Source organism: Microcaecilia unicolor, chromosome 1 (genome assembly GCF_901765095.1).
Source record: "Microcaecilia unicolor chromosome 1, aMicUni1.1, whole genome shotgun sequence".
NCBI classification, from domain to species: domain Eukaryota; kingdom Metazoa; phylum Chordata; class Amphibia; order Gymnophiona; family Siphonopidae; genus Microcaecilia; species Microcaecilia unicolor.
Genome location: NC_044031.1, coordinates 462,067,185 through 462,094,274, shown reverse-complemented (window position 1 = coordinate 462,094,274; position 27,090 = coordinate 462,067,185). Strand labels below are relative to the sequence as shown.

At 41.8% G+C, this 27,090-nt stretch overlaps 1 protein-coding gene across 12 annotated transcripts in view; it reads right to left on the bottom strand.

The window, feature by feature from the left end:
* The window catches only part of PTPRM (protein tyrosine phosphatase receptor type M), a 1,370,833-nt gene that overhangs the window by 587,712 nt on the left and 756,031 nt on the right, over positions 1-27,090 (bottom strand). For all 12 annotated transcript variants that reach the window (XM_030213239.1, XM_030213256.1, XM_030213265.1 and 9 more), the window contains exons 10-11: positions 25,564-25,765; positions 8,998-9,100 (exon numbers count right to left, since the gene is read on the bottom strand). In XM_030213239.1, coding sequence (XP_030069099.1) covers positions 8,998-9,100; positions 25,564-25,765 — 305 coding nt within the window. The remainder of the gene's footprint in view (positions 1-8,997; positions 9,101-25,563; positions 25,766-27,090) is intronic.

Here is a 27,090-nt window from a genome sequence, read left to right as displayed (position 1 = left end):
CATCTAAGTGTTATTCTGTGAATATGCATATATCTTACATAGTACATATTTGACAGCTGGGCAAATACATAGGCAGAGTCTGGGTAGGACTCACACTTTTGTGCATAACTTATAGAATACTGTAAATTATGCACATATTTCCATCATGTAGGCATGAACACTTATACCAGTTCTATGACTAGCATAAGTGCTCACATTTAGCTGCATACATGTATAAATATTTAGTTATGCTTGTGTTCTGTAAAAGAAAGCAGTGATTTTTTTTTTACAGAATAGGTACTATATAGGCACACTGTATTGGAGAGTGTTGATGTTACTAAGCATTGGTACAGCTAATGAAGATTATGAATATTCCATATGTTTGGCAACTCAACAATAGACCTGAAGCCTAGTGGACATTTAACAACCTACAAAAAAAATATTTTATAGTGGCCAATAACCACAGGATTTCTGTTAGAGATCTGCTAACACCGCATGGCTAAGCTGGACTAGGGAACTAGGGTTGACTGGGAACCGATTGTTAAAGTAAATGCATATACTGTAGAACATCAATTATACATGCACCATTAATGCACATGATCACTTTTTATGCAGTAATAACCTGCCTTCCAAAATCATTAAAATTAATGTGTGGTACTCGATAATACGTGGTAGGCAGTACTAGAAATGACCTGGTAGTAGCAAGAACAAACGTCCTTTCTGGTCCAAGTGTGATACAGGTGAGACATATTTCTGACTAATTCTACACAGTTTAAAAATTTGAGATTGATGAAAGTAAGCCATAGCGTTGCTACTCAGTCGAGGAAAAATTATCAGCTGTGGATAGAGTCTTAAGCTAAAATTTTGAAGGATCTCAAAATTTCTGCGTTAACACTCAGAGGCTGGCTTGGAAATAAAGCTGAACTATGTGACTTCATTAAAAACACTGACAACATAATTAAGATCCTCTTTGAGCCCATCCACATAGCAGTATGAAGACTGAAGGGGGGAAAATGCAGAAGGGAGGAAGATGGCATCATAGAACTTTTTCTAAGAAGAGCAACGATGACCCATGTGGAATGTGGAAGGATGTGGGGGTCATGTGCAGAAAATCATTGTGGGGCTTCAGGGCTTCATTTGCCTAAGTGAATGGGGGCCTGTTTACTCTTTCCAAAAATACTAGGACTAGGAGGTATGCGATAAATCTACAAAGTAGTAAATTTAATATGAATCGGAGAAAATCTTTCTTCACTCAACGTGTAATTAAACTCTGGAATTCGTTGCCAGAGAATGTGGTAAAGAAGGTTAGCTTTGTGGAGTTTTAAAAAGGTTTGGACGGTTTCCTAAAGGAAAAGTCCATAAACCATTATTAAATTGATTTGGGGAAAATCCACTGCTTATTTCTGAGATAAGCAGCATAAAATGTATTGAACATTTTCGGGATCTTGCCAGGTATTTGTGACCTGAATTGGCCACTGTTGGAAACAGGGTGCTGGGCTTGATGGATCTTTGGTCTGTCCCAGTGTAGCAATACTTATGTACTTATGAAAGGCAGGACAGAAAAGTGGGACCATATATGAAAAATGCAACTGGTCAATGGCAGGGCTGGCCCTGATTAGTCTGCTGAGCTGGGAGGCAGTACTGTACACAGGATGGTAAAGACAAGTAGAGACACAACAAAAACATATTTTATTTTCTTTATTAGCATTCTGCTGAATTTTGGTCCAGCACAAAAACCTAGATAAAGCACAATATAAATGAAGAGAAGTTAACCAAGAATAAAGGTCAACTATACATGTGGGGAGACTTACTATGTTTAGATATCAAAGGCGAATGGCTAGGGCAGGAGAGAGGGAGTATTCTGGGTGGCCCTATATTACATATACAGATTCCTTATTCCCTATTTCACAGAGAGAACCATCCATATTTGTAAGGCAAAAAGATAGACATCAGCATTTACAGCTGCCCTGAGACATGTATAATTGTCTCCTGTAAGGGATAGAGTCACATGCCAATGTAGGTGCCTCAATCATTCCTTCTAACACCTGATCCTTCCTTGACTCCTCCCAAAGCATCTGACCCTCATGAGACAGCTTCCCCCATCACAAGATGCATCCCCCAACCCCTCCTCAGCCTCACTGGGTATCCCTGGTTCCAGTGTTTCAGAAGCGATGACCACTCATTCTAATTTTAACAATCCTGGGTTCAAAGATGGCTGCCAAGAAATTTCACAATAAACCCACAGGATTCATCTAGGGGTCAGACTTTCATTTAAAGAGATTAGGGGGGGGGGGGGGGTAGAGAGTGGAGATGCCAGAAGGGGGTGCCTTGGGAGGGTGGGCTGTGGGGATCACCTACATACACTGGGATTGGGATCCTCTACAGAAGGACCAGAAATTTTAGACAGCTACTCTCACATATATAGGGAGAAGGTTCTACATTTGTTTTCCCCTTGTTCACCTATCTTAAATTGTCGCTTCCTCTGTACATAGAGACACAGATCAGCATATATTTTACAAAGGCTCCATGTGTTGTAAAGGCTCTTGTAAAATACAAGGGAATTTTCCACATCTTGATTTGGATGTGTAAATTCCCCCCTCCATGTAATAAAATTTGCCATAATATGTGATTTGCCCTTAGGCTCCTAACACACCAGCAAACAATTATTTAAAGAGGTAAAGAAGCTACCCATACAATAGCACAAACTTACTATACCCACTTGTAGACAAATAAGATATGAACACTAGAAATAACATTTTCAGTACTGTACGTCCCAGCATCTGGAATGCTCTCCCCAGTTACGTAAGACTACAGGATTCCCTAATCAAATTCAAAACTGATATAAAGACCTTGAGTTAATCAACCTTTACCGAGTCCAGAGCTGGAATGCAGGTACAGTGGGATGACCTGCGAAGCACTACTCTAACTCTATCCTAGTACTTCTTTTAACTTTCTTTATCTTAATAGAAATCTTTTCATTGATTTTATACTATAAATTTTATACATATATGTAAACTGCTCAGATGGATCCAGATGGGTGGTATATAAAAAAACTTGAAACCATGGCTTTGTTCTTCACCTTCAAAGGACAGTCGCTTGCTTTTGGATCAAATTCTTTAACATTACCACAATACCGAAGTATTTTCATTTTCAGCATTTATTTAATTACTAGCCGTTCAGCCCATAAAAATGGGCTAGTATAGGAAGGGGGGGTTGAAAGGCCCCCCCACCCCGCCGCTGCCGCTCCCCCTCCGAGTTCGCCCCCCCCCCGGAGCCGTCGCCACCCACTTTCCACCCGGCCGGGCCCTTGCTCCGCTATTGAAACAGCGAGGGTCCGGGAACACAGCACTGAGCTCTGCTGAGCTGCCAACGTCGGCCTTCGTTCTTCTTCTCTGCTTGTCCCGCCCTCGTGTGACGTAACTGTTGGATTATTTGTAGTAAATAATTAGCAGATTTTAGTACACACAGCTTCAGCTTTAGAAATGTTAATTTCTTTCTTCATCTCTCTCTCATTCACCCCTGAATAATTCACTGCTGAGTCACTTTAAAGTTGAAGTAACAAAACATCTGTTTACTCACAGTTTGTAGTTAGATTATAATCAGACAGGCTTATATATACATATTATTATACATTTGTATTATCAGCTCCTTCCATGTGCTTAGATGGTAATGGATGCTCACACCACCATAGATCCTCTCAGGTTAGGAGAGATCATGAGCTCCATGTGCTCCATGTGCTGCATGTGCTGTGTCTAACCCCCACAGGAAGTTGCATAGCTGTGTGACCTCTCTAAGTAATTCACATCAGAGGTCACAGAGTAATCACAGAGAAATAATAGGTGACAGGCAATGCATGTAAAATACAATTACATTCCAACAAACCCCTTCTCATGCATAACTGTCATGCAATTATTTATTCATACAAAGTCCAAGCTTTATACGCAGATTCACAAAATGTTCTCTGGGTAACGGTTTGGTCATGATGTCAGCTGTCATCTCACTGGTGTGACAATAGTGTAGACTGATGACCCCTTCTTTTGCCAACTCTCGCACGTTGTGGTATTTCGTTGCGATGTGCTTGGTGCGTGACTGAACCTTGTCATTCTGTGACAGTCGGATACAGCTCTGATTATCTTCCATTATCTGGATTGGTCTCTTTTCAGCTATTCCAAAATCCAGCAAAAGTTTTTCAATCCACATCAGTTCTCTGCACGCTTCCGATACGGCCACATATTCAGCTTCTGTAGAAGACAAACTCACAATACTTTGTTTATGACTGGCCCATGAAATTTGTACATTTCCATACATAAACACATATCCACTTGTGGATTTATAATTAGAATGATCCCCTGCCCAATCTGAATCACAGTAACATATTAGTTTTGGATTACTATTGGCTGAAATCTTTAATTTACAATCAATGGTACCCTTTAAATACCTTACCATCCTTTTAACTGCAGTCCAATCTGATTTGGTAGGTGAGCTGACCCTTCTGCTCAAAATTCCTACTGCATTTGCTATATCAGCCCTGTATGTGGTAGCTAGATATAAAAGCTTACCTATGGCTGATCTATATTGGATGTTATCTGGTAAAGGTTCTCTTACTGTTTCATCCTTCAGAAAATCAGTGATCATGGGAGTGCTTACAACTTGGGCATCTTGCATACCTAAACTTTCAATAAGCTCATTTATTTTCTGCTTCTGGCTTAGAAGATAAGAACCATCATTTTGTTTCTCAATTTCTATACCAAGATAGTATGACACATTACCAAGTTCTTTTATCTCAACATTGAGGTTTAAACATTTTACAATGTCCTTGTACTCTTGCTCACTTTTGCTTGCAATGAGCAGATCATCAACAAAAGCTAAAATGTATGCATATTGTCCATTTGTGCACCTAGTGTACAAACATTTATCTGCTTCACCTTGCTTAAATCCTAAATTTGTCAATATTTCATGCAATTTATCATTCCAACATTTTGCACTTTGCTTTAATCCATAAAGACCTTTGTTTAATTTACACACTAGCTGTCTTTGTTTTGTATTTATGAAACCTGTTGGCTGTTCCATGTACAAGTCTTCAGTTATATCTCCGTGAAGAAACGCTGTTTTCACATCAATGTGGTTGACTTGCATGCCTTTTGAGACTGCAATGCTCAGAAGTGTTCTTATTGTCGTGTGTTTCACTACAGGTGCAAACACTTCATCAAAATCTTCTCCATATTTTTGAAGATATCCCTTTGCCACTAATCTGGCTTTATACCTTTCCACTTTTCCTTGTGCATTCCTTTTTAACTTGAATACCCATTTGCATCCTATAGCTTTCTTGCCAGGAGGTAATTTTGTAAGAATCCAAGTATTATTTTTATCCAATGCATCAATTTCTTCTTGTGCAGCTTTATGCCATTCAGCAGCTTCTTCTGCTGGCATTTTCTCAATCTCATCCCATGTTAAGGGCTCTTGAGCTTCTGCTGACTTTGTTAGGTAAGACAGTCTTGGGGGTGGAACACCTTTGTTTTCCCTGGATGAGCGTCTGACAACAGGTTGGTCTGACCTTTCTGCATCCTCTATATCTGAGAGTCCTTCTCCAATTGATTCCCCTTCTCCAACTGTACTGTCTTCTTCAATGATCCTTTCTGTGTCTGCTTCCTCTGCCTGTTCCTCGTTAGATACAGATGAGTTGCTTTCAGACATCTGCCTTGGTATGGCATTTATATACACTGGCATGTCTATTATGGTTCTAGTTTCATATTCTGGATGATAAGGCTCATCTGGGATAATCCAGCCTTTATCAACCCTTTTATTTTCATCAAAATATGTAACATGTCTTATGCCAACAATGCCAGTTTTCAGATTCAAAATTCTATATCCTTTGTGTCCTGGAGTATAGCCAACTAAAATGCCCCTTTCTGTTGTGGAATCCAGCTTATGCCTTCTTTGCTTTGGTACATGAGCATATGCTGTACTTCCAAATGTTCTTATGTGTGACAGGTTTGGCTTCCTACCATGCCATGTCTCATGTGGTGTGCGCTCAGCGCCTTTAGTTGGCATTCTGTTTTGTAGGTACACTGCTGTGAGAATGGCTTCCCCCCATAGTCTTTTAGGGAGATTGCTATCTGACAGCATACATCTGGTCATTTCCACAAGTGACCTAAATTTTCTCTCTGCAACAGAATTTTGCTCTGGTGTATAAGCTACTGTTGTGATATGCTGAATGCCTTCTTGTTCTAGAAATGTGCGCATGCTTTGTGAAGTGAACTCACCACCATTGTCGGTCTGAAGAACCTTTGGTTTTCTTTCAAATTTATTGCTCACCATGGCTACGTATTTCTTCAGCATGTCTGTGACTTGACTTTTTTCTTTCAGCAAATAGGCCACACAATATCTAGAGAAATCATCCAAGAATATTAGCACAAATCTGTTATTTCCCAATGATGGGATATTAAACGGTCCACATAAGTCACTGTGTATTAAGTCCAGCACTTTATTACTCCTATTTCCTGTGTATGCAGGAAATGAGGGTCTCACACCTTTTTGAGTAACACAGTCTATGCATTTCTCAATTTTACCAGCATCTGCACTTATCTGAATGCCGGTGGCCAGTTGCTTACTGTAAAGATCCTGGATCACCTTAGAATCACGATGTCCCAGGCGGCGATGCCAGATTTCCAGACTACATTTACCATCATTCTTCCTTACTTGCGCCATATGTGAGGCTTCACCTGAAATGCTCAGTTTATAAACATCATTATGCATAAAAGCTTCAGCATATACTTCATCATTTTTAGAGATTGTGCACTTACTATTTTCAAAATGAATCACAAATCCCTTCTTATCTAATGTAGATACACTAAGCATATTGCAAACTGCTTGGGGAATATACAAGACATCACTTACAGGAATTTCTTTAACTTCATTAGACACTTTGCATTTTAAGAATCCAATACCTTTTGCTTGGATCTTAGCAGTCCCTGCGTTTGCAGTTTTAAGAATACCTTCCTCTGGACACATTTCCTGAAAGAAATTCTTACAATTGGTTAAATGGCATGTGCTCCCTGAATCCAAAATCCAAGTACTTTCATTTGAATTATTATTTACCATAGTCAAAGATTTTTCTGCCATTAGAAAGCCCTTGTGTTTATCTTTGTCCTTCATACATTTCCTGGTTTGAAAATTCTTTAGTTCCATTGGCTTAGGTGAGCTAGAGGGAGTGTTTTGTGTTTCCTTACACCATTTAGATACATGTCCCTCCTTTCCACATGAGTAGCAAATCAGCTTGCCCTTGGGTGGAGTTTTCCCATAGCTCCGCCTTCCTCTGTTCTTTGCCAAGAAATTTGTTTCATTTCTCTCTGACTTGCTTTGAGAACACATCTCCTCAGAATCATTTATTATGCATTCCTGCCTTAGTTTTGATGTTGCCTGTTCAAAAGATTGCCCTTCAATGGCCTCATTTACAGACCTAAAAACATCAAACTTCTTTGATAGTGAGGTAAAAAGAAATGCTCTTTTCAATGCATCACACATGGGAATTCCAGAAAGTTCTAGCTTTTGAAATGAAGACATAAGATACATAATGTGATCATTACATTTACTTTTATCCCTTAATTTGGTTTCATTCAACTCTGCCAACCAAATTGGTTGCTGCTTTGCATATGTAGTTGCATACATAGTTCTCAGTTTATATAAAATGTCCTTTGGTGTATCTTTTCCCTCCACTAATATGGCTTGTTTCTCTGAGAGAGCTTCCAAAAGCATGCACTTCACATAATAGTTTGCATTGTCCCATTCAGCCATATTTTCAGCTGTTCTGTCTTGGTCTAAGCATATATCTAATCTTTTTGCTCGAAGGAAACATATGAATCTTAATTCCCACTGCTGATAATTAAACTCAGTTAATCTAGGCACCTTGAGAGAATAGAACAATGGTGAATTTCTTCCCTCAGCCATTTTCTTAGCCTTCTGTCTGCTGTGTGGGGGGAGAGAGAGACAGACTGAATCTTTCCTTTAAAACTTAAGAGAAAAATGTGGCCTTTTTTTCTGCCTGGTAATATTTCTCTTCTTTTTCAATTCCTGGACCCTGGGCCCATAACCCTTTTGTTGGATTATTTGTAGTAAATAATTAGCAGATTTTAGTACACACAGCTTCAGCTTTAGAAATGTTAATTTCTTTCTTCATCTCTCTCTCATTCACCCCTGAATAATTCACTGCTGAGTCACTTTAAAGTTGAAGTAACAAAACATCTGTTTACTCACAGTTTGTAGTTAGATTATAATCAGACAGGCTTATATATACATATTATTATACATTTGTATTATCAGCTCCTTCCATGTGCTTAGATGGTAATGGATGCTCACACCACCATAGATCCTCTCAGGTTAGGAGAGATCATGAGCTCCATGTGCTCCATGTGCTGCATGTGCTGTGTCTAACCCCCACAGGAAGTTGCATAGCTGTGTGACCTCTCTAAGTAATTCACATCAGAGGTCACAGAGTAATCACAGAGAAATAATAGGTGACAGGCAATGCATGTAAAATACAATTACATTCCAACAGTAACGTCGTCGAGGGTGGGACAGAGGCAGAGAAGAAGAAGGAATGGCGATGTCGGCAGCTCAGCAGAGCTCAGTGCTGCGTTCCCGGACCCTCGCTGTTTCAATAGTGGAGCGAGGGCCCGACCGGGTAGAAGGTGGGTGGCGGCGGCGACTCGGGTGGGGGGAGCGTTAGACGGCGGTGTCCCTCCCTCAGAAATGCGCAGTACAGACCCTCTGTGTTCCGCCCCCCGTCATCACGTATTGACGCGGGGGCGGGGCAGAGAAGGTCTCTACTGCGCATTTGCGAGTGAGTACGGTCACTCGCCGTTTATATGTTTGATAGGTAATGCAGAAATGGTTTTCAACACTGATTAATCTGGGGACCACATCCCTCAGAAGAGGAGCAGGGATAAAGAGGCAGGCCAGTATTAGCAAAAATCAATTTCACTTTTACTTCTCAGTGATCTTTATTATTATTTTCTGTACCTGACAGGAGCTCCTCTGCTATGAGCAGGCTTAAGCATGACAGTCACAGTGCTGTCAGTCTGATTCAGAGGTGTTTCAAGTTCATAAACTGGCATGGAAGGTGCTGAAAAAAACCAGAGGAGGCACAGGATTATTAATAAGTACAGTAACAAATATGCCTGTATTTACAGTGTAAGCCTACTGTATATATGTCCTTTACAATTTATTAAATCTCTCTAAATGAACTTCAGATTAATAGGGCTCTGGCAGAAAGAATTGTGGAGGATCCTAGATATCAAACACTTGACCTAATTTATAAAATGGATATTCGGTGGAATTTAACTGGGTAGGGAAGTAACTTACCAGTTAAATTCTTCTGCTGACTCTGCATTGATATTCAGCTTCCCCTAACCGGGTAGTGCCACTGAATATCAGCACAGACCACCGTGGCACTATTCGCATGGGAGCGCAGTCAAAGCACAGTTGGGGCTTACACAGTTAGGAGTGAATTTCAGTGTGTTAATAAGCCAGGTGCCCAGATAAAAAGGTTATTTTAACTTAATCTGGGCAATTATCAGGGCACGCTCTGGATATCAGCCAGCACCTGAATAACTTTTGGCAACCTCTGAAGACCCGAATATTCAAAGCCACTATCTGAATTAGGCTTAGCATTGAACTTCCAGGTCAATGTATGCTTTCGTTGGTCAGTACCTCTGTAATCACTGACTTCTGAAGGCTCAATATCAGCCCGTGAAATAACAATGCTATCAAGATTTCTAAAAATATACATTATACCCTTTTTATAATTACACTTTCAAACAACAACAAAACCAGGGGACAGAAGATGAAGCTAGAATATGGTAGATTTAAAACAAATAGGAGAAAGTTTTTCTTTACTCAGCATGTAGTTAGACTCTGGAACTCGTTGCCAGAGAATGTAGTGATAGCAGCTGGCCTTACAGAATTTAAAGGGGGTTTGGACAGATTCCTGAAGGAAAAGTCCATTGAACATTATTAATTTTTTTTTTTTTGGGGGTGGGGCGGGTTGCCGGGTTCTTGAAGCCTGGAATGGCCGCTGTCAGAGACAGGATGCTGGGCTTGATGGACCCTTGGTCTTTTCCCAGTATGGCGGTACTTATGTACTAATCAGAACTGGTACAGAGATCAACAAGTGTAAAAAATAAAATATTGATGAAAGAAAGCATTTCAAGTACATAAGTGTACTCAACTAAAAGGCCTTCAACATCCTCATATGGCTCATAAGGTAGGTACACTCTCTAATGTGGTTGCAGGAAGAATCTCATAGACACAACTATCACAGGCATAGCAAGTGGAAACAACACTGCATTTATTTTAACCATCATTTTAGCTAGTTGATCTTGGTTTCTCACAGTATATTTCAGCCCCTACCCATTCTGCAGGCCATATTGGATTTGGTTCTTTCTCACAGCATGAATTCCCTTTCTCTCTCCCATTTTTCTCTTATTCCTTACCCCTGGACTGATCATTGCTTGATTTTCTTCTTCTTCTTAACTATCTCCTTCTCTTCTTCCTCTTTCCATAACCTTTTCCTCTCCCCAGTCTTGTCCCGCTTTTCCTCATGATCCATCTACCATTCCTCCTTATTCTCCAACTTTCCCTCTGATTTTGTCTCCTTACCCCTTGATACCCAGCTCTCTGGCTAGAATTCATTCCTTCACTCAGCTCTTGTCACACATGCTCGACCTTCTAGTTCTAGATCTTAACGAACCAGGCCCGATACTACCTAGTATCGGTCCTGGTTCGTTAAGATCTATTTGTAGTATTTACCAGAGACAGAGGGATTTCATTTTTGTCGACCTTCTAAGTTCAGCATCTCGTGGACCCTTCAGACCCTGGTTTAAGGGTGATTTCCAGCTCATGGAGACGTAATCGAGAACCTCTGTCTGTTAATGCCTTCCAATCACTTCTACAGTGTTATCGTTCCAATCTCAGGAAAGCGCGTACCCATTACTACTGAGATTTAATTAGGAAACTCTCAAATCACCTTTGGCAGTTATTCTCTCTAGTCTCCAGACTAACCTCCCTGACCCCAGCTCACAGTTTTCCTTCAGCCCTTTCTGCCCAAGATTCTTCTGCTTTTTTCTCTTCTAAAGTACTTACATTGTGGTCCAAATTCCCACCCTCTCCTACTACTGTTCTCCCCTCTTTATCCTATTTTCCCCTCAAACCCCCTCCTATTTATTCTCACACAGTCCCTTTCCCCCAGCCTCCCCACCCTCCACCCACTTCACTGGCTCACCGCCGTTGGTCACAATTTAACATTCCAACTTTGATACAATTTGACAAAACCTTTCAATCCTCCAAGTAGGCTACCTGTTCATTAGATCCTGTTCCACCTCGATGGCTTTCGCTTGCCTCTCTTGCCTTAAGCCCACTTGTACGTTCCATGATTGTCAATAGCTTCACTTCTAGGGAGGTTCCATCATGGTGGAAGACAGCCTTGGTAAAGCCCTGTTGAAAAAGCAGTCTCTTGATCCAGGCCTTTTAGCAAACTACCGTCAAATATGTCTTTTTTGAGTAAGCTGCTAGAAAGATTTGTTTTCAATGAACTCTCATAGCATCTTAAGTCCTCTAACATGCTCCACACTTTCAGTCTGGCTTTCATCCCAGGTATTCAAATGAGACAGTTATTGCTTCCCTGTTGAATGGCTGTCACTCTGCCATAGATTGCAGCAATGCTGTCTTGTTGGTTTCTTGAGATCTCTTCTCTGCCTTCGTCCTGGTTAGCCACTCTCTCTCTTGCTATCTAGACTGTCATCTTTGGGTCTCTGTGGTACTGCCCTTCGTTGATTCCATTCTTTTCACACTTGCTGTTCTTTCCAGGTAACCTTCTCACATTCCCTTTCGGCTCCCATGCCCCTTGGTTGTGGTGTTCTTCAGGGTTCCGTCCTCTTCCCCCTGTTTTTTAATGTCTTTCTCAGTCCCCTTGCTTTCCTTATTCAGGAGTCCCACAGTAAAGGCTACATCACTGCTGATGAAATCCTCCTCTCAGGACCCCTATAATCTTGATCTCAGTTCTCTACAAATCTGTCTTGATAAGATTGTTTCCTGGCTTACTGATCACCACCTTCACCTTAACCAGCAAAAAACCTCAGCTCTGGCTCACCTTAATTTTCTCCTCTCATATTTCCGCTAGTTAGGAACTGTTTTTGCTCTCTTCGTCTGATACACTCCCTCTGGCCATACCTTACTGATGAGTTGTACTACATTTACTCTATGGTCTGGTTGCCACAAAACTGGATTACTGTAACATCATCTATGCCAGCCTTCCTGATATTTCACTTTGTACACTCCAGACAGAACAGAACACTGCCATTCGTATTCTCTCTCATGCCTGACGTTATGATCATGTAACCCCATTTCTGAAAAAAAACATCACTGGCTCCCTATAAAGTCTCATATCATTCATAAGGTTTTGACCATTACTTACAAGGCCTTATGTCTAAATTCCCCCCTCTCACTCACTTATTTGGCCAACTTTATTACCCCCTACTGACTCATGAGTGCTCCCTATTCAGCATTTGACTTCCATCCTTCTGTACCACCCCTTCACTGTGCCCACCTCGATTTCACTCGTCATTCTTCTATCTTTTACCCGGCCTTTCTATCTGGAATTCCTTACCCATTTATTCTCGTTGGCATTTTCTTAATTTTCACACCCACTGTGTGGGTCCTGTATGGCAGGTTTTAGCAGGCAGTCGGTTCTCTCACTGCTCCTGCCCTTTCTTGATCTATTTCCCTTTTTCACCTCTTTCATTTTATTTCTTGTGTCCTACCAAAATTGGCATTCCTTTCCAATTTCTATTTAGTGTTGTACACCACTTTGGTTTGTTGTGAAAAGCGGTATATCAAGCACCCAAATAAATATAAACATAAATATGCTGGGTTGTGGATTGGATCCTCCTTAATATGAGAGAGGGTGATATCCGGAAAATACTGAGACAATGTGAGCAACAATGGATTTTTCGTTTACATACAATGCAATGCTGGAATTTGAATGCAGGTGTTGAATGACAGGCATTTTAACAGCGTATTGTCATGATGCTGTGGTTTTGTTTCTGATTGGTGTAGGAAGCAGTTTGTTTCCTGACTGGCTGTTTTGGATGGACGCTAGTTTGTAAAGGAAACCAGCTCTGGCCGTCATGTTCTGTAAGTTGGCTCCCAGTCTTCTAACCCTGACACAGCATTTATCGAAACAAGGAACCCTTATTGGGTATGTTTGGACAGCTCCAGCTCCAGTGTGGCTTACATCTTCATCACAACAGGAACTGATATAAGTACCATTTTTTTTAAAGTTATTTTGAATTTGGTGCTACAGTAGTCATCATGACTATGAACTTTAGGGACTTTAAATTGATTTTATACTACCAGTTGGGAGTTCTTGGACTTTGGTGGAGTTTTCTTTTCAGCCATTGACTTTTTTCTCCACCTTATGATGTCTAGACATATCAGCTTGCTTGGAAGTGTTTAACTGGTGATTAAATCTGCTGTATACCCTGAGGTGGAGTTTGTTTACTCTGTAGGGGCCCAATATTCAAAGCAATTTAGCCAGCCGCTGATCAGTTAAATCACTTGGTCGGGGCTAGCCACTAATATTCAGCGGCAATTAACCAACTGCTGCTGAATATTGTGGTTGGCGCTAAACTCAAAGATGGCTATGTTGGAGCGTTCCAGGGGTGGAGTCAGCACTTGGTCACTTAAGTGCTGATATTCAGCCCTCAATCCCCAGATTCTATATAGCACGCCTGAAGATCCACGCCGAAATCCAAGCAGATTCTATAACAATGCATATAACTTAACAAGTTAATAATCACTCATAACAGCACTTAACAAGCAAAAGTGAGCATTAAATGGCACTAATTAGAATTTACGTGCACAATTCACTAAGCGTATTCTGTAACGAAGTGCATTGAGCTTCTAACACGTGCACGCATAAAGGGGTTTGGTTATGGGCGGGGAAACGGGCATTTCAAAATTTATGCACATAGTTATAGAATATGACCCAGTACATATAAATCTACACGCTGGGATTTACACCACATTTTCACTGGTGTAAATGGATGTGTGTAGTTTTAGGCGCTGAGGGATCAACTAAGTGAATTCTATATACTGCACCTAAATCTAGGCTCCACTTATAGAGACACTGATTTTCGTGCTGATTTTTTTAGGCACCATATATAGAATCTCCCCCTAAGCGGCCAGGTTTGCCGCATAAATGGGACTGTATAAAAGTCTGTTCTATATTTATGCAGTAATCAACGGCTGCTTAAATAATGAATACTGACTTAAGCGGCTATGTCTTAACTGGCTTACAAATAACTTGATATTCAAAGCCAAAGCCTGCATAGGTCCCGGCTTTGAATATCCAGGAATATGGGCAGCGGCAGTGAGCAAAATGCTCGTCTCCGGACAGCTGAATGTTGATCCATAAGTACATAAGTATTGCCATACTGGGAAAGAACAAAGGTCCATTGAGCCCAGCATCCTGTTTCCAACAGTGGCCAATCCAGATCACAAATACCTGGCAAGATCCCCAAAAAGTACAAAATATTTTACACTGCTTATCCCAGAAATAGTGTATTTTCCCCAAGTCCATTTAATAACGGTCTATGGACTTTTCCTTTAGGAAGCCGTCCAAACCTTTTTAAAACTCCGCTACACTAACCGCCTTTACCACATTCTCTGGCAACGAATTCCAGAGTTTGATTACACGTTGAGTGAAGAAACATTTTCCCCAATTCGTTTTAAATTTACTACATTGTAGCTTCATCGCATGCCCCCTAGTCCTAGTAATTTTGGAAAGCGTGAACAGACGCTTCACATCTACCTGTTCAACTCCACTCATTATTTTATAGACCTCTATCATATCTCCCCTCAGCCGCCTTTTCTCCAAGCTGAAGAGCCCTAGCCGCTTTAGCCTTTCCTCATAGGGAAGTTGTCCCATCCCCTTTATCATTTTCGTCGCCCTTCCCTGCACCTATTATTTCTTCTTTTTTGAATGCTTAAACTACTTTAGTTTACCCTATTTCAAAAAACTTTTTATCTATGTTATATTTATATTTCAAATATATCAAGCCAATGCCTATGTGGAATTCTTATGAAGGTCTGCACAGCAGAACTCCTATTTACTTAGATCCTTAATGGCCAGCGTGTGTAAACTGGACATTTTCCTGTTAAAAAAAAAGTACCTGCCAACTAATTATTTTATAACTTTGAAACTATTTTTTACTACATATCAAAGTAACTGCTCAAAAGTTAAATATTTTCACAAATGTGTATCCTACTGGTATCTGGGGTATTACATTTCATGTGGAGGAGTAGCCTAGTGGTTAGTGTAGCGACCTTTGATCCTGGGGAACTGGGTTCAATTCCCACTGCAGCTCCTTGTGACTCTGGGCAAGGCACTTAGGGGCCCTTTTACTAAGGCGTGCTGAAAAGTGGCCTGCATGTGTTTTGGAAGCAAACAGGTCAATTTTTCATCCCGCTCGGAAAAAAAGGCCTTTTTTGTGACTGAAAATGGATGTGTGGCAAAATTAAAACCAGCACGCTCCATTTTCAGCCTGAGATCTTACCGCCACCCAGTCACTTAGTGGTAAGGTCTCACACGGTAACTGGGCAGTAAGCTGCCAGCGAGCGTAAACTGCCGATTACCACCAGGTAAGCGCCGTGTGGTAGAAAATACAAAATAATATTTTCTACCATGTGTTTTGGGCGAGCGTCAAAAATGGAATTACCTCCTGGGGCACATGGTAGCTGGGTGGTAGTTCCAATTTGGTGTACGTTGGATGCGCGTAGACGCCTTTCCGCCTTAGTAAAAGGGCCCCTTAACCCTTCATTGCCCCAGGTACAAATAAGTACTTGTATATAATATGTAAACTGCTTTGAATGTAGTTGCAAAAAACACAAAATAAATAAAAACAAAAATACAGAAAGGTGGTATATCAAGTCCTATTCCCTTTCTATCAGTGCACATCCTGGCTTCTATCACAAATCAGTATAATACCAATTATAGATGTTTCTTGAATTTGGAGGATAAAGCAGTGTGACCCATTAATATAAGTATTTTCACTCTCCAAGAAGATGAGAAATACCAAGCATATTTCAACAATGTCACCATAATTCCCTGTCAGTACTGCTCTGTGAAATTTACAGAAGCAGAACTGCTGCCAACTATGTCTTTATGGCTATATTGATTACCACCTGTTTAAGCTGTCACACCAAATACCTTTGGAAAACAATCCACTGATATTTATTAACATCTTCTTGAGCTGGCTTACTAAATTCCGTCAGATATTGTTGTCTCGTGTCGCAGGAGTTTCCACCGAAATACGGCACTGTGTCAAGTCCCTATTTATATCTTTTAAACCATTGCTTGTTTTTTAAATTGAGAACATCATTGTTTGCAGGTTGAACTTTCAATAAACTTTCACATATACATATTTCTGTCTTGTAGAACCCCTTTTTTGGGGGGGGGGGTCTCTTTCTTTTTGGTATTCCCCCTACTTTTATTGTATATAATAATTCCCTTGCCAACACAATTAGTCTCCATATCAAGATACATCAACTGATAGTCCCAACAGAGAAAGGGCATCAGGGAATAAAGCAGTGGTTCTCAAACCTGGTCCTGGAGGCATCCCAGCTAGTTAGGTTTTCAGGATATCCACAATGAATATTCATGAGAGAGATCTGCATGCAGTGGACAAAGTTCATGCAAATCTGTCTCATGAATATCCGTTGTGGATATCCTGAAAACCTGACTGGCTGCTGGGATGCCTCCAGAACCAGGTTTGGGAACCACTGGAATAAATGGAATCTATGGAAAGGTCTAAAAATGACATATTTTTACCAGTTCTATCTCACTGACCATGTTAATCAGAGTACATACACTCATGCTTACCCAACTGAACCTGAATTCCTGGTCTGTCCCTTAAATCTAACAAATGCTATAGCCATGTCAATTGCATAATTCTCCTGACTTCTCTGCAAGTCAACTTAATTCATGACAATTTTACACCATGGGAGAAAGTATAAGCCAAGTATGACTGCAGGGAATCAAGCAGTACCATGCATTCTTGAAAAAAAAAATGCAAGTTAAAGCATCAGCTATAATCTAAAGACAAATGTCTGTGCACGTCTTCTATTTTTTTAAAATGAAAACTAAAAGGCTTAATTATGTTACTCCCAAGATGTCAATTGATTTTCCACAGCAATGACTCAATGGTTAGGGGTAATCAGATCAGGAGAGTTCCAATATTGTTTTCATGCATGACTTGTGTCATAAATTATATAATCTTTCTACATTATATGACAGTGATAGATACCGAATCCAAAGAAATAAGAAAGATCTCTCTTGAGGGGCACTGACCAATTTAAAAAGATGTTTATAGCCTTCTGGGAAAAGGTAAATGACTCATGCAGCTTAAAGCCAAATGTCTTGATGCTTAATTTACCACTGCACAATTCATATGTCTGCCAGTGGATATCGTAGGCTGCATTTGTAGGTCAAATTCAGATATATTTCGGTGCACTTTTCATTTACTTTTCATAAAGGCTTACCTTGTACTTACTTAGAATCATGCTAACATTGACTGAGCTCAAAATGAGAAGCCTCTATACTCCTCTCTTCACTCAAAAAGCCTGACCCATTTTCATGGTCGAGAATGATGGCAGCATACCTTTTTGTAGGATAATGAAATTACTGTGAATTTTCTTTGAATTCTGTCACTGACATTTGGGCATCAGAAGTAATTCATGGTATGGAAGACATTATTACAGTCTGAGTCTGCCCTTTAGTACCACTATACTGTCAACAAAAGAAGACCTGTTTTTACACAAATGACAAGCCTTCAAAAACCATTTATGACAAAATAAAAACACTAATACACGGTTCAGGTTACAATCTACCTACATTTTATTTAGCATTTTATTAAAACGGAAGATGTGTATCAACTCATAAAATTAACCTGATGCTGCTTCTTTGTGCGCTTACTACAAGATATTATTACTAATTTGGAGATTTTGTCTCTTGTCCTACTGATATGTGACCTTCAGCACCATCATGTGCTAAGGGCAGGGTCTCTGATTAAGTGGGAAGTGAAAGCCGAGAAAGAGACGTAGAAACGAACAGACTTAAATGGGGTAATATTATAAACTAATTTTAGCCTGTATTTGGAAATATCCCCTTAATTCTGTAAAAGCCACCAAATATTGTGAGCAAATTAATTTGTGCATGCAATTTAATTAAATAACAAGCTAATTTCAGCCAACAATTGGCTTTTTAACAAGCAATTATTGGCACTAATTAAATTTAATTGACCTTTACAAGTGTAAATTTAGGCACAGGATGTCACACTTAAATTTTACGCGCAATTTTAAAAAGGATGTGTGGAAATGGGAGGGTCATGGGCGGAACAGGGGCGCTCCTATAATGCGCATTGTGATAGAATAATGGGGATATGCGCCTAATGTAGGTGCAATCATTTGCACCGCATTTCAATTGGTTCAAATGGCTGTGCCTAAAGTTAGGTGTGATTGTCGAGTGTAAGTCCTACTCTGTAAACCGCACCTAACTTTAAGCGTGGCTTATAGAACAGCACTTTTTTGGGCACCATATATAGAATGTAGCCCTATATGTGCACAAAACTGCTTTTATAAAATGATGTCAGGCAGTGGCACATGCCTTCTAGTCATGCAGATATAGAGGGGCATAATCAAACATGGGCGGCCATCTCTAAGGCCGCCCATCTCGAAGGGCGAATTGGGGAAGGGGCGGAACTGACTGTATTATCGAAAAAGATGGGTGCCCATCTTTCGTTTCGATAATACGGTCCGGGCCGCCCAAATCCCAACATTTAGGTCGACATTAGAGATGGTTGAACTCGGTTTTTGCCGATAATGGAAACCGAGAGTGGCCATCTCAAAAACGCCCAAATCCAAGGCATTTGGTCGTGGGAGGGGCCAGCATTCATAGTGCACTGCCCCCCTCACATGCCAGGACACCAACTGAGCACCCTAGGGGGCACTGCAGTGGAATTCATTAATTGCTCCCAGGTATATAGTTCCCTTCCCTTGGGTGCTGAGCCTCCCAAATCCCCCCCCAAAACCCACTACCCACAACTGTACACCACTAACACAGCCCTTATGGGTGAAAGGGGGCACCTACATGTGGGTACAGTGGGTTTCGGGTGGGCTCACATTTACCACCACAAGTGTAACAGGTAGGGGGGATGGGCCTGGGTCCGACTACCTGAAGTGCACTGCACCCACTAAACCTGCTCCAGGGACCTGCATACTGCTGTCATGGAGCTGGGTATGACATCTGAGGCTGGCATAGAGGCTGGCAAAAAACAGTTTTTTAATTTTTTTCTTTTAGGGTGGGAGGGGGTTGGTGACCACTGGGGGAGTACGGGGAGGTCATTCCCGATTCCCTCCAGTGGTCATCTGGTCAGTTCGGGCAACTTTTTGAGGCTTGGTCCTGAAAATAAATGGACCAAGTAAAACCGGCCAAATGCTTGTCAGGGCCGCCATTCTTTTTTCCATTATCGGCCGAGAGCGGCCATATGTTAAGCATGCCCCAGTCCCGCCTTTGCTACACCTCCGACACACCCCCTTAAACTTTGGCCGCTCCCGCGACGGACTGCAGTTTAGGGCGGCCAAAATCGGCTTTCGATTATACCGATTTGGCTGTACCTGAGAGAAAAGCGCCCATCTCCCGATTTGTGTCGGAAGATGGGCACCCTTCTCTTTCGAAAATGAGCTGAATGGTCACCAATTTTGGACAACTATAGCATATTTTATGGAATGGTTACTGGAGAGACCCATAATTTTATCACCACTGGGTATTTTGTTTGGGAAGACAGAAAGGATGGGATCCTAGGTAAAGGGGAGGGTGGTACATTCTTCTAAATAAAGCCTTTATAGAGGGGAAGAAGTGCCTTCTCTAGCATTGGATGCAGGCAGCGTTGCTGTCCTACTGGCTTTGGAGGAATGCAATTCATAACCTTATGTCAGTGGAGGCCTGGGATGCTCATCTAACCCTGAAATAAAAGAAAGTATTCTGGACAATTTGGGAGCTGTATATTCATACATTACCAGCTAGATAATGTAGTCCAGTCCTTAATAAACTACATCTTCAATACTGTGAAAAGCCACCTCTATATCTTAATTGGGGAGGGTACTATAAGAGGGGGGGAATGCTATATGGGGAATGAATAGGATATGTAAGACATGGATGGGTGGGGTAAGACAGAAACTGTTAGCACCCTGGGAAGTCACAAGAGTAAAGGCCTCCTACAGGTTACAATGTTTGGGTACAATTCTCTGGGAAGGGAAGGGGGAATTAATGTGAAAAGAACTGATTGTTGGAATACTGTATGTAGTACCATTCTGGTTGTATATTGTTATTATATACTGTTTGTTGTGCATTTCTTCTATTAATTAAGGGGCCCTTTTACAATGCGTGCAAAATTGGCATTGCTGTCCAGCTACCGCGTGCCCCGGGTGGTAATTCCATTTTTGGTGCGCCCAAAACACGCGGTAGAAAATATCTCCTATTTTCTACCACAGGGCCCTTACCTGGTGGTAATCGGAAGCTGGCGTGCACTGCATGCTTACCACCTGGTTAGCGAGTGAGACCATACTGTTAAGTCAGTGGGTGGCATTAAGGTCTCAGGCCAAAAATGGACGTGCGCTGGTTTTCATTTTGCCGCACATCCATTTTCCGACACATTAAAAAAAATCTCCTTTTTTCCCAGGCACGCCAGTGCACATCCAAAACACGCACCTACACCAGCACAGGCCACTTTTGGGCGCACCTTAGTAAAAGGGCCCCCAAAGAGATTTAATCATAAAAAATATGGAGGCAGAAACATACGTGTGCAGTCTTACAGTAGGCATTGCTAGGGGCACTCTGGGCAGAATATTAGAGTGATAAAACATGCATATTGATTATAAAATATAGTAATCTACATGCATGTTTGTGTACATTACATGCTGACATTTATTATGCACAAGTGCTTATGTCTAAAGTTAGGCGCTTAAGTGTGGACTTATGCTACTATTCTATAAAGACAATTGCTGATACAGAATTCATGCTTAGGGCTAGATTCTATACATGGCGATTGAAAATTCCGTGCAGAAGAAAATATGTCTAGACGTATTCTGTAACGTACGCCTAACTTTTATAGAATAGGCTTAAATTTCCGTACAGAATTATGCCGGGTGCCTCTCCACATGACCAAATCTAGTGGTAGCCATTTATGCCATGTTTTATATGGCATAAATACCGAAAATAAGGTATAGAGTGGGTGCATTCTATAACAATATGCATAGATTTTAGAAATGCCCACACCCCACCCATGGCCACGCCCCCTTTTCAACTATGCAACTTAGAATTTATGCAAACCACGTGACAGAATATGCTTAGCGAGTTGTGCGCGTAAATCTTAATTAATGTTGATAAATGATTGTTAACATCCAATTAATGTCCAATTTGCTAGTTAACTAATTAAGTTATGCGCATTGTTATAGAATACACTTCAGTTTTCATGCAGAAATTAAGGTGCCCTATATAGAATCTCGGGGTTAGTGCCCATCATTCTAATGCTTAATTTTAGGTACTCTACAGATAATTACCTCTTTTTATATTGCACTTTTTAGTTATTTCTATTTTCAGATGCCTATTTCATCACAGCCCCTCCTTTGTGGAGTTTGCTACCTTTAGAGATTTGTGCCAAATTATTCTTTAGGAACTTTAAACACGCCTTTGGGCTTAACTTAAGCTGGGCGCCTCGATTGCTGACTACTTGCTGGTTCGTACTCCCTACCTGTTACCCCCTTTGTTCGGCTTATTATTTGATTCCCTTTTCCTGCTTTTTTTGTTTGCTCTTTCCCCTTATCAGTTTGCTTGGTTTGATTGTTCTTGTTGAGAATCCAGTCTCTTTCCTATCATGACTTTGTAGTTCCTTTCAAGTTCTTTGTGTTTTTTGGTATTTCTCTGCAAACCACTTGGATCTGCCAATTAGGCTAGGCAATATCACAAATCTAAATAAACAAACAAACAATTCTTATGATGCATTGCTCTCTTAGGAGCTCTTTTACTAAACCACATGGTAACTGATAGCGCACAATTGTGTTAAGGAATTTTGCTTTATTACAGCAGTTACCACACAGTAAACGTTTCTTGTTAGGGGGCATGGCATGGACAGAGAATGGGTATGGAAGTGTTAGCCTGCTAGTGCGCTGTACTTACTGTGCGCTAACTGACGAAAGCACAGTTAACGTGGGAGCTCTTACCGTCTCCCACATTAATTGTGGCCAGGTACCATATGCTAATTTGCACTTTAATGCTGGACCAGGGTAAGAAAATATTGGTACCACCCCCAGTGGTTGCTATGTGAAATATGCAGCTACTGCACAGTATATTCCTATGTTAAGATAGGTAACTATAAATTTTACCGCAGATTAGTAAAAGGGCCCCTTAATGCAGACTGCTTTGGATTAGACTGCATCTAAGGAAGGTGGCATAGAAACATAACAAATACAACAATATTGTTAAACAAAATAACAGCTTGGTCTTATGTGTCATTTTTTTTAACAACCTTCACACCACAGTGTGCAAACATGCACACCACATATATGGGCCCTTTTACTAAAGTGTGTAGGTGCCTACGCAAGTACAACGCATGTCAAATTAGAACTATCGCATTCCCTAGGTGGTAATTCTAATTTTTACGCGAGGATGATATGCGTGGCAGAAAATATTTAGCGTGTGGCGCTAACTGGGTGGTAATCGGCAGTGTATACATGCTGATGATTACCGCCTGGTTAATGTGTGAGACCTTACTGCTAAGTCAACAGGTGGTGGTAAGGTCTCAGGCCCAAAATGGACACACGCCAATTTTTATTTTGCCTCGTCCATTTTCGGCCAAAAAAAAAAGGTCTCTTTTGCAGGCGTGCTGAAAAAATGGATCTGTGTGCATCCAATACACGCGCCTACACCAGTTCAGGCCATTTTTCGGCGCGCCTTAGTAAAAGGGCCCCATAATTCTTCATAAGTGCAAAAAATGTTTTAAATGCTTAAAATAGAACAGAAGGTTTTATAATCAGAATCAGATATTTTTGTATTTTGTGGCTGTGTGTGTGGGCTGGGGGAAGGAGGGAAGTGTGTTGATAAGTGAAACTATTAAAATCCCATTGTCTAGACACTTAACAGAGAAAACACCAGTGGCGTAGCAAGGGCGGTGCAGTGGGGGCGGTCCGCCCTGGGTGTCATCGGGTGGGGGGGTGCTCCGCTCCCGCTGCTCCACCTTAAATTTTTTTTTTCGAAGCGCCGGAAAGTGGCAGTCAGCGCGCCTCGCGTCTGCCCTGCTAGTAAAGAAGATCTCGCTGACGTCGTCGTCCTTCCCACACTGAGTCCCGCCCGCCCGCGCCTGCCTGCCACTTTTCGGCGCTTCGAAAACAATTTTTTAAAGCAGGACAGGGTAGGAGAACGGATCTTGGGTCGGGTCGGGTCGGGGGGGGACTCAGAGGGGAGAAGGGGATTGGGTAGGGGTGGGGGCGCTCAGAGGGGTGCTTAAAGGGGATTAGGGAGGGTGGGAGAGCATCAAGGAGGGGAGAAGGGGATTGGGGAGGGGTGGGGGCGCTCAGAGGGGTGCTTAAAGGGGATTAGGGAGGGTGGGAGAGCATCAAGGAGGGGAGAAGGGGATTGGGGAAGGGTGGGGGAGCTCAGAGGGGTGCTTAAAGGGGATTAGGGAGGGTGGGGAGCTCAGAGAGGGGAGAAGGGGATTGGGGAGGGGTGGGGGACCTCAGAGGGGTGCTTAAAGGGGGTTAGGGAGGGTGGGCGAGCTCAGAGAGGGGAGAAGGGGATTGGGGAGGGGTGGGGGACCTCAGAGGGGTGCTTAAAGGGGGGTTAGGGAGGGTGGGCGAGCTCAGAGAGGGGAGAAGGGGATTGGGGAGGGGTGGGGGAGCTCAGAGGGGTGCTTAAAGGGGATTAGGGAGGGTGGGAGAGCATCAAGGAGGGGAGAAGGGGATTGGGGAGGGGTGGGGGACCTCAGAGGGGTGCTTAAAGGGGATTAGGGAGGGTGGGGGAGCTCAGATGGGTGATCAGAGAGGGGAGAAGGGGATTGGGGGGAGGGGAGTGCTCAGATGGGAGAAGGGGTCTGAAGCTGGAACTGGGGTCTGACATGGGGGCAGGAGGGAAAATGGGTCCATGCCTGGAGCAGGTGGGAGAATGGGTCTGGGGCTGAAAGGGGGGGGATGCAAGGCATGTGGTGGATGAAGGGGACTGGAACTGGGGGCTGAAAAGAGGGGGCAGAGAGAGAGAGGGGATAGAAGGGGGGAGCGTGAGGGAGGGCAGACCCTGGATGGATGGTAGAGGGAGGGCAGACGGATTGAAGGGGCAGAGAGAAAGGGCAGATGGTGGGTGGAAGGGGAGAGAGAAAGAGGGCAGACTGGGGCAAATGGTGGATGGAAGGGGCAGAGATAGAGGCCAGATGTTGATGGAAGGGGGGGAGAGAGATGGCAGACTGGGGCAGATGGTGCATGGAAGGTGCAGAAGTGGATGGAAGGGAGAGAGGGCAGACAGTGGATGGAAGGGGCAGAGAGAGAGGGCAGACACTGGATGGCAGAGAGAGAGCGAAGACAGATGCTGGATAGAAGGAAGACAGTGAAACGATGAGGAAAGCAGAAACCAGAGACAACGAACTGTAAATATATATTTTTATTTTTTTGCTTTAGGATAAAGTAGTATTGTAGCTGTGTTAATAAATGTTTATAATAGAACATGTAAATAAGGTAATCTTTTTATTGGACTAATTTTAATACATTTTACTTTCAGAGAACAAAACCTCCTTCCTCAGGTCAGGATAGGACACTGTAACAGTACTATACTGAATTGACCTGAGGAAGGAGGTTTTGGGCTCTGAAAGCTAAATGTATTAGTCCAATAAAATGATATTATTTGTTTTATTTCTATTTGTTAATTTGTAAAGTGGTGATTGGTATTTGTTAGTTTTTTCAAATTTACATCTGCTGTCTTTATATTTTGCACAGTACTAGAGGACATTTTCTGTTTCTGTGGTGTTGCATTGTATGCAGAGTCTGGCATCGGGGGTTCAGTTTAATTTTTGTCTAAATAGAAAGCTTATGATTACTTATTCTATAGTGGATTAGGGTGTATCTATTTGTGAAAAAGACATGGCTTTCGGTTGGCACTGACTGTGCAGGATCGACGATCTGCACTAATCTGTCTGTTTTCGTTTTACAATAGGTGAATTGATGTTCTAGTGCTCACTGTAGTGTTTAAGATGCATTCCTTTTCCTTGTGTGACTCGTAGAAATGACTGCTTATGGTATGGTAGAATTGCTCTATAGGTCCTGAGTGTTTTGTATTCTCGGTATGCCTAGTACTGGATTTCGGGGGGGGGGGGGGGTTAAAAATGACCGCCCCCGGGCATCAACTACCCTAGCTACGCCACTGGAAAACACACAGCAATAATTAGTACGTTTTTCATGTGAAAGATAAAAAGAGTTACTTTAGAACAATACCTGATATTTTTGTGGTGAACTGACTTGTGATGGGGGGCCCAAAGCCTTTTGCTGTGCTGGCTTTAATGGTAAAGGAATAAGTAGTCCCAGGATACAATCCAAAGAAAAGGTAGTGAGTTTCATTTCCCAGTTTTAAAACACGTCCACTTTGATTAGACAGGTCTATTTCTGGGTCAAATGAGCTGACAGCCTTGTACGAGATCTGTAATAGAAAAAGAAGGTGATAAAATACCCAGAGCAGACGGCCAAAGATTGCATCTTTATCCAGTAAACCCGCCTGATGTATGCACTGTCAGTTGTTTTACAATAAGCTATTTTGCTTCATGTACACTCTTGAAATCCCAAATCCAATGAAAATACACAAGAACTTATCCAAAACTAGTAAGTGTTATTATTTTTACAGATACAGGGATTTACAGACAGGTAGATTACAGCTGAAAAAGACGGGTTCAGATTTAAGCTAATACCTTTCCACTTTCAGAATGTCATTTTTGTAGCCACATTACTGTTGGCTCTGAACAAGGAAAATGACATTAGGCTGAAAAACAAACACACACATTTAGGACAAGGGTTGGATCCAAATTTTCACCCACATAGTTATAATTAGATTTTTGTAAAGATTTTCTTCTTATGACAAAGCCCCATTGCCAGGTTTTAGTGTAACACATTTTGTTTTAACATTACATGTATACATTCCATTTTAGTTAAATAAAAAAATAAAAAAATATTTATTATTTAAACCTAAAAAATGAGTATAGAAACATAGAAGCTTATTTACTAAGGGGGTCTTTTACTAAAGTTTAGCTCGAGTTATCTGCAGCAAGGCCCATTTTATTCCTACGGGCCCTGCAGCAGATAACTTGAGTGAAGCTTTAGTAAAAGACCCCCTAAGAGAGACAACCTGATCAGGCACTAAAGAAGCTCCACCCTAGATTATCCAACCTTCCCACTCTGCAAAGATACAATTCCCCTCCTCCCCCACCCCCCCAAAATCTAAGAACTAGGCACAGATACCCTGTTACAGAGTTTATCTTTTGTATAAGGCCAGTTCATAGCTGCAACATAAATGTAAACACACAAGGAATTTTGACAAAATCACTGAAATCAACCATAAATTAATAAGAATGCCCATAGCTCAATTATGAATGAATGGCCTTCACCTTCACATACTGCTCGCTATACAGGAAATATCGCCAAGCTACCACAGCAGCCCGGTGGTACTTTCCACCTCTAGGACGCCATCATTTCCAGCTCTTCAAAAATGTATTATTTTTTTTAGCATCAGAGTGTACCTGGCGGTAATCGGGCAGTGCCACGCGTTGCCTGGTTACCACGGGAGCCCTTACCGCCACCTCAACGGATGGTGGTAAGGCTCCCCCCCAAAATGGCCGAGCGACAAATGCTTTACTTGCCACACAGCCATTTCCTGTAGGAAGCGAGACTTCCCTTTTACTGGCTGTGGTAAAAGGGGGCCTCAGGATATTGAAGGAGCTCAGAGAGGATCTGGCGAGTTGTCTTAAAGATTTG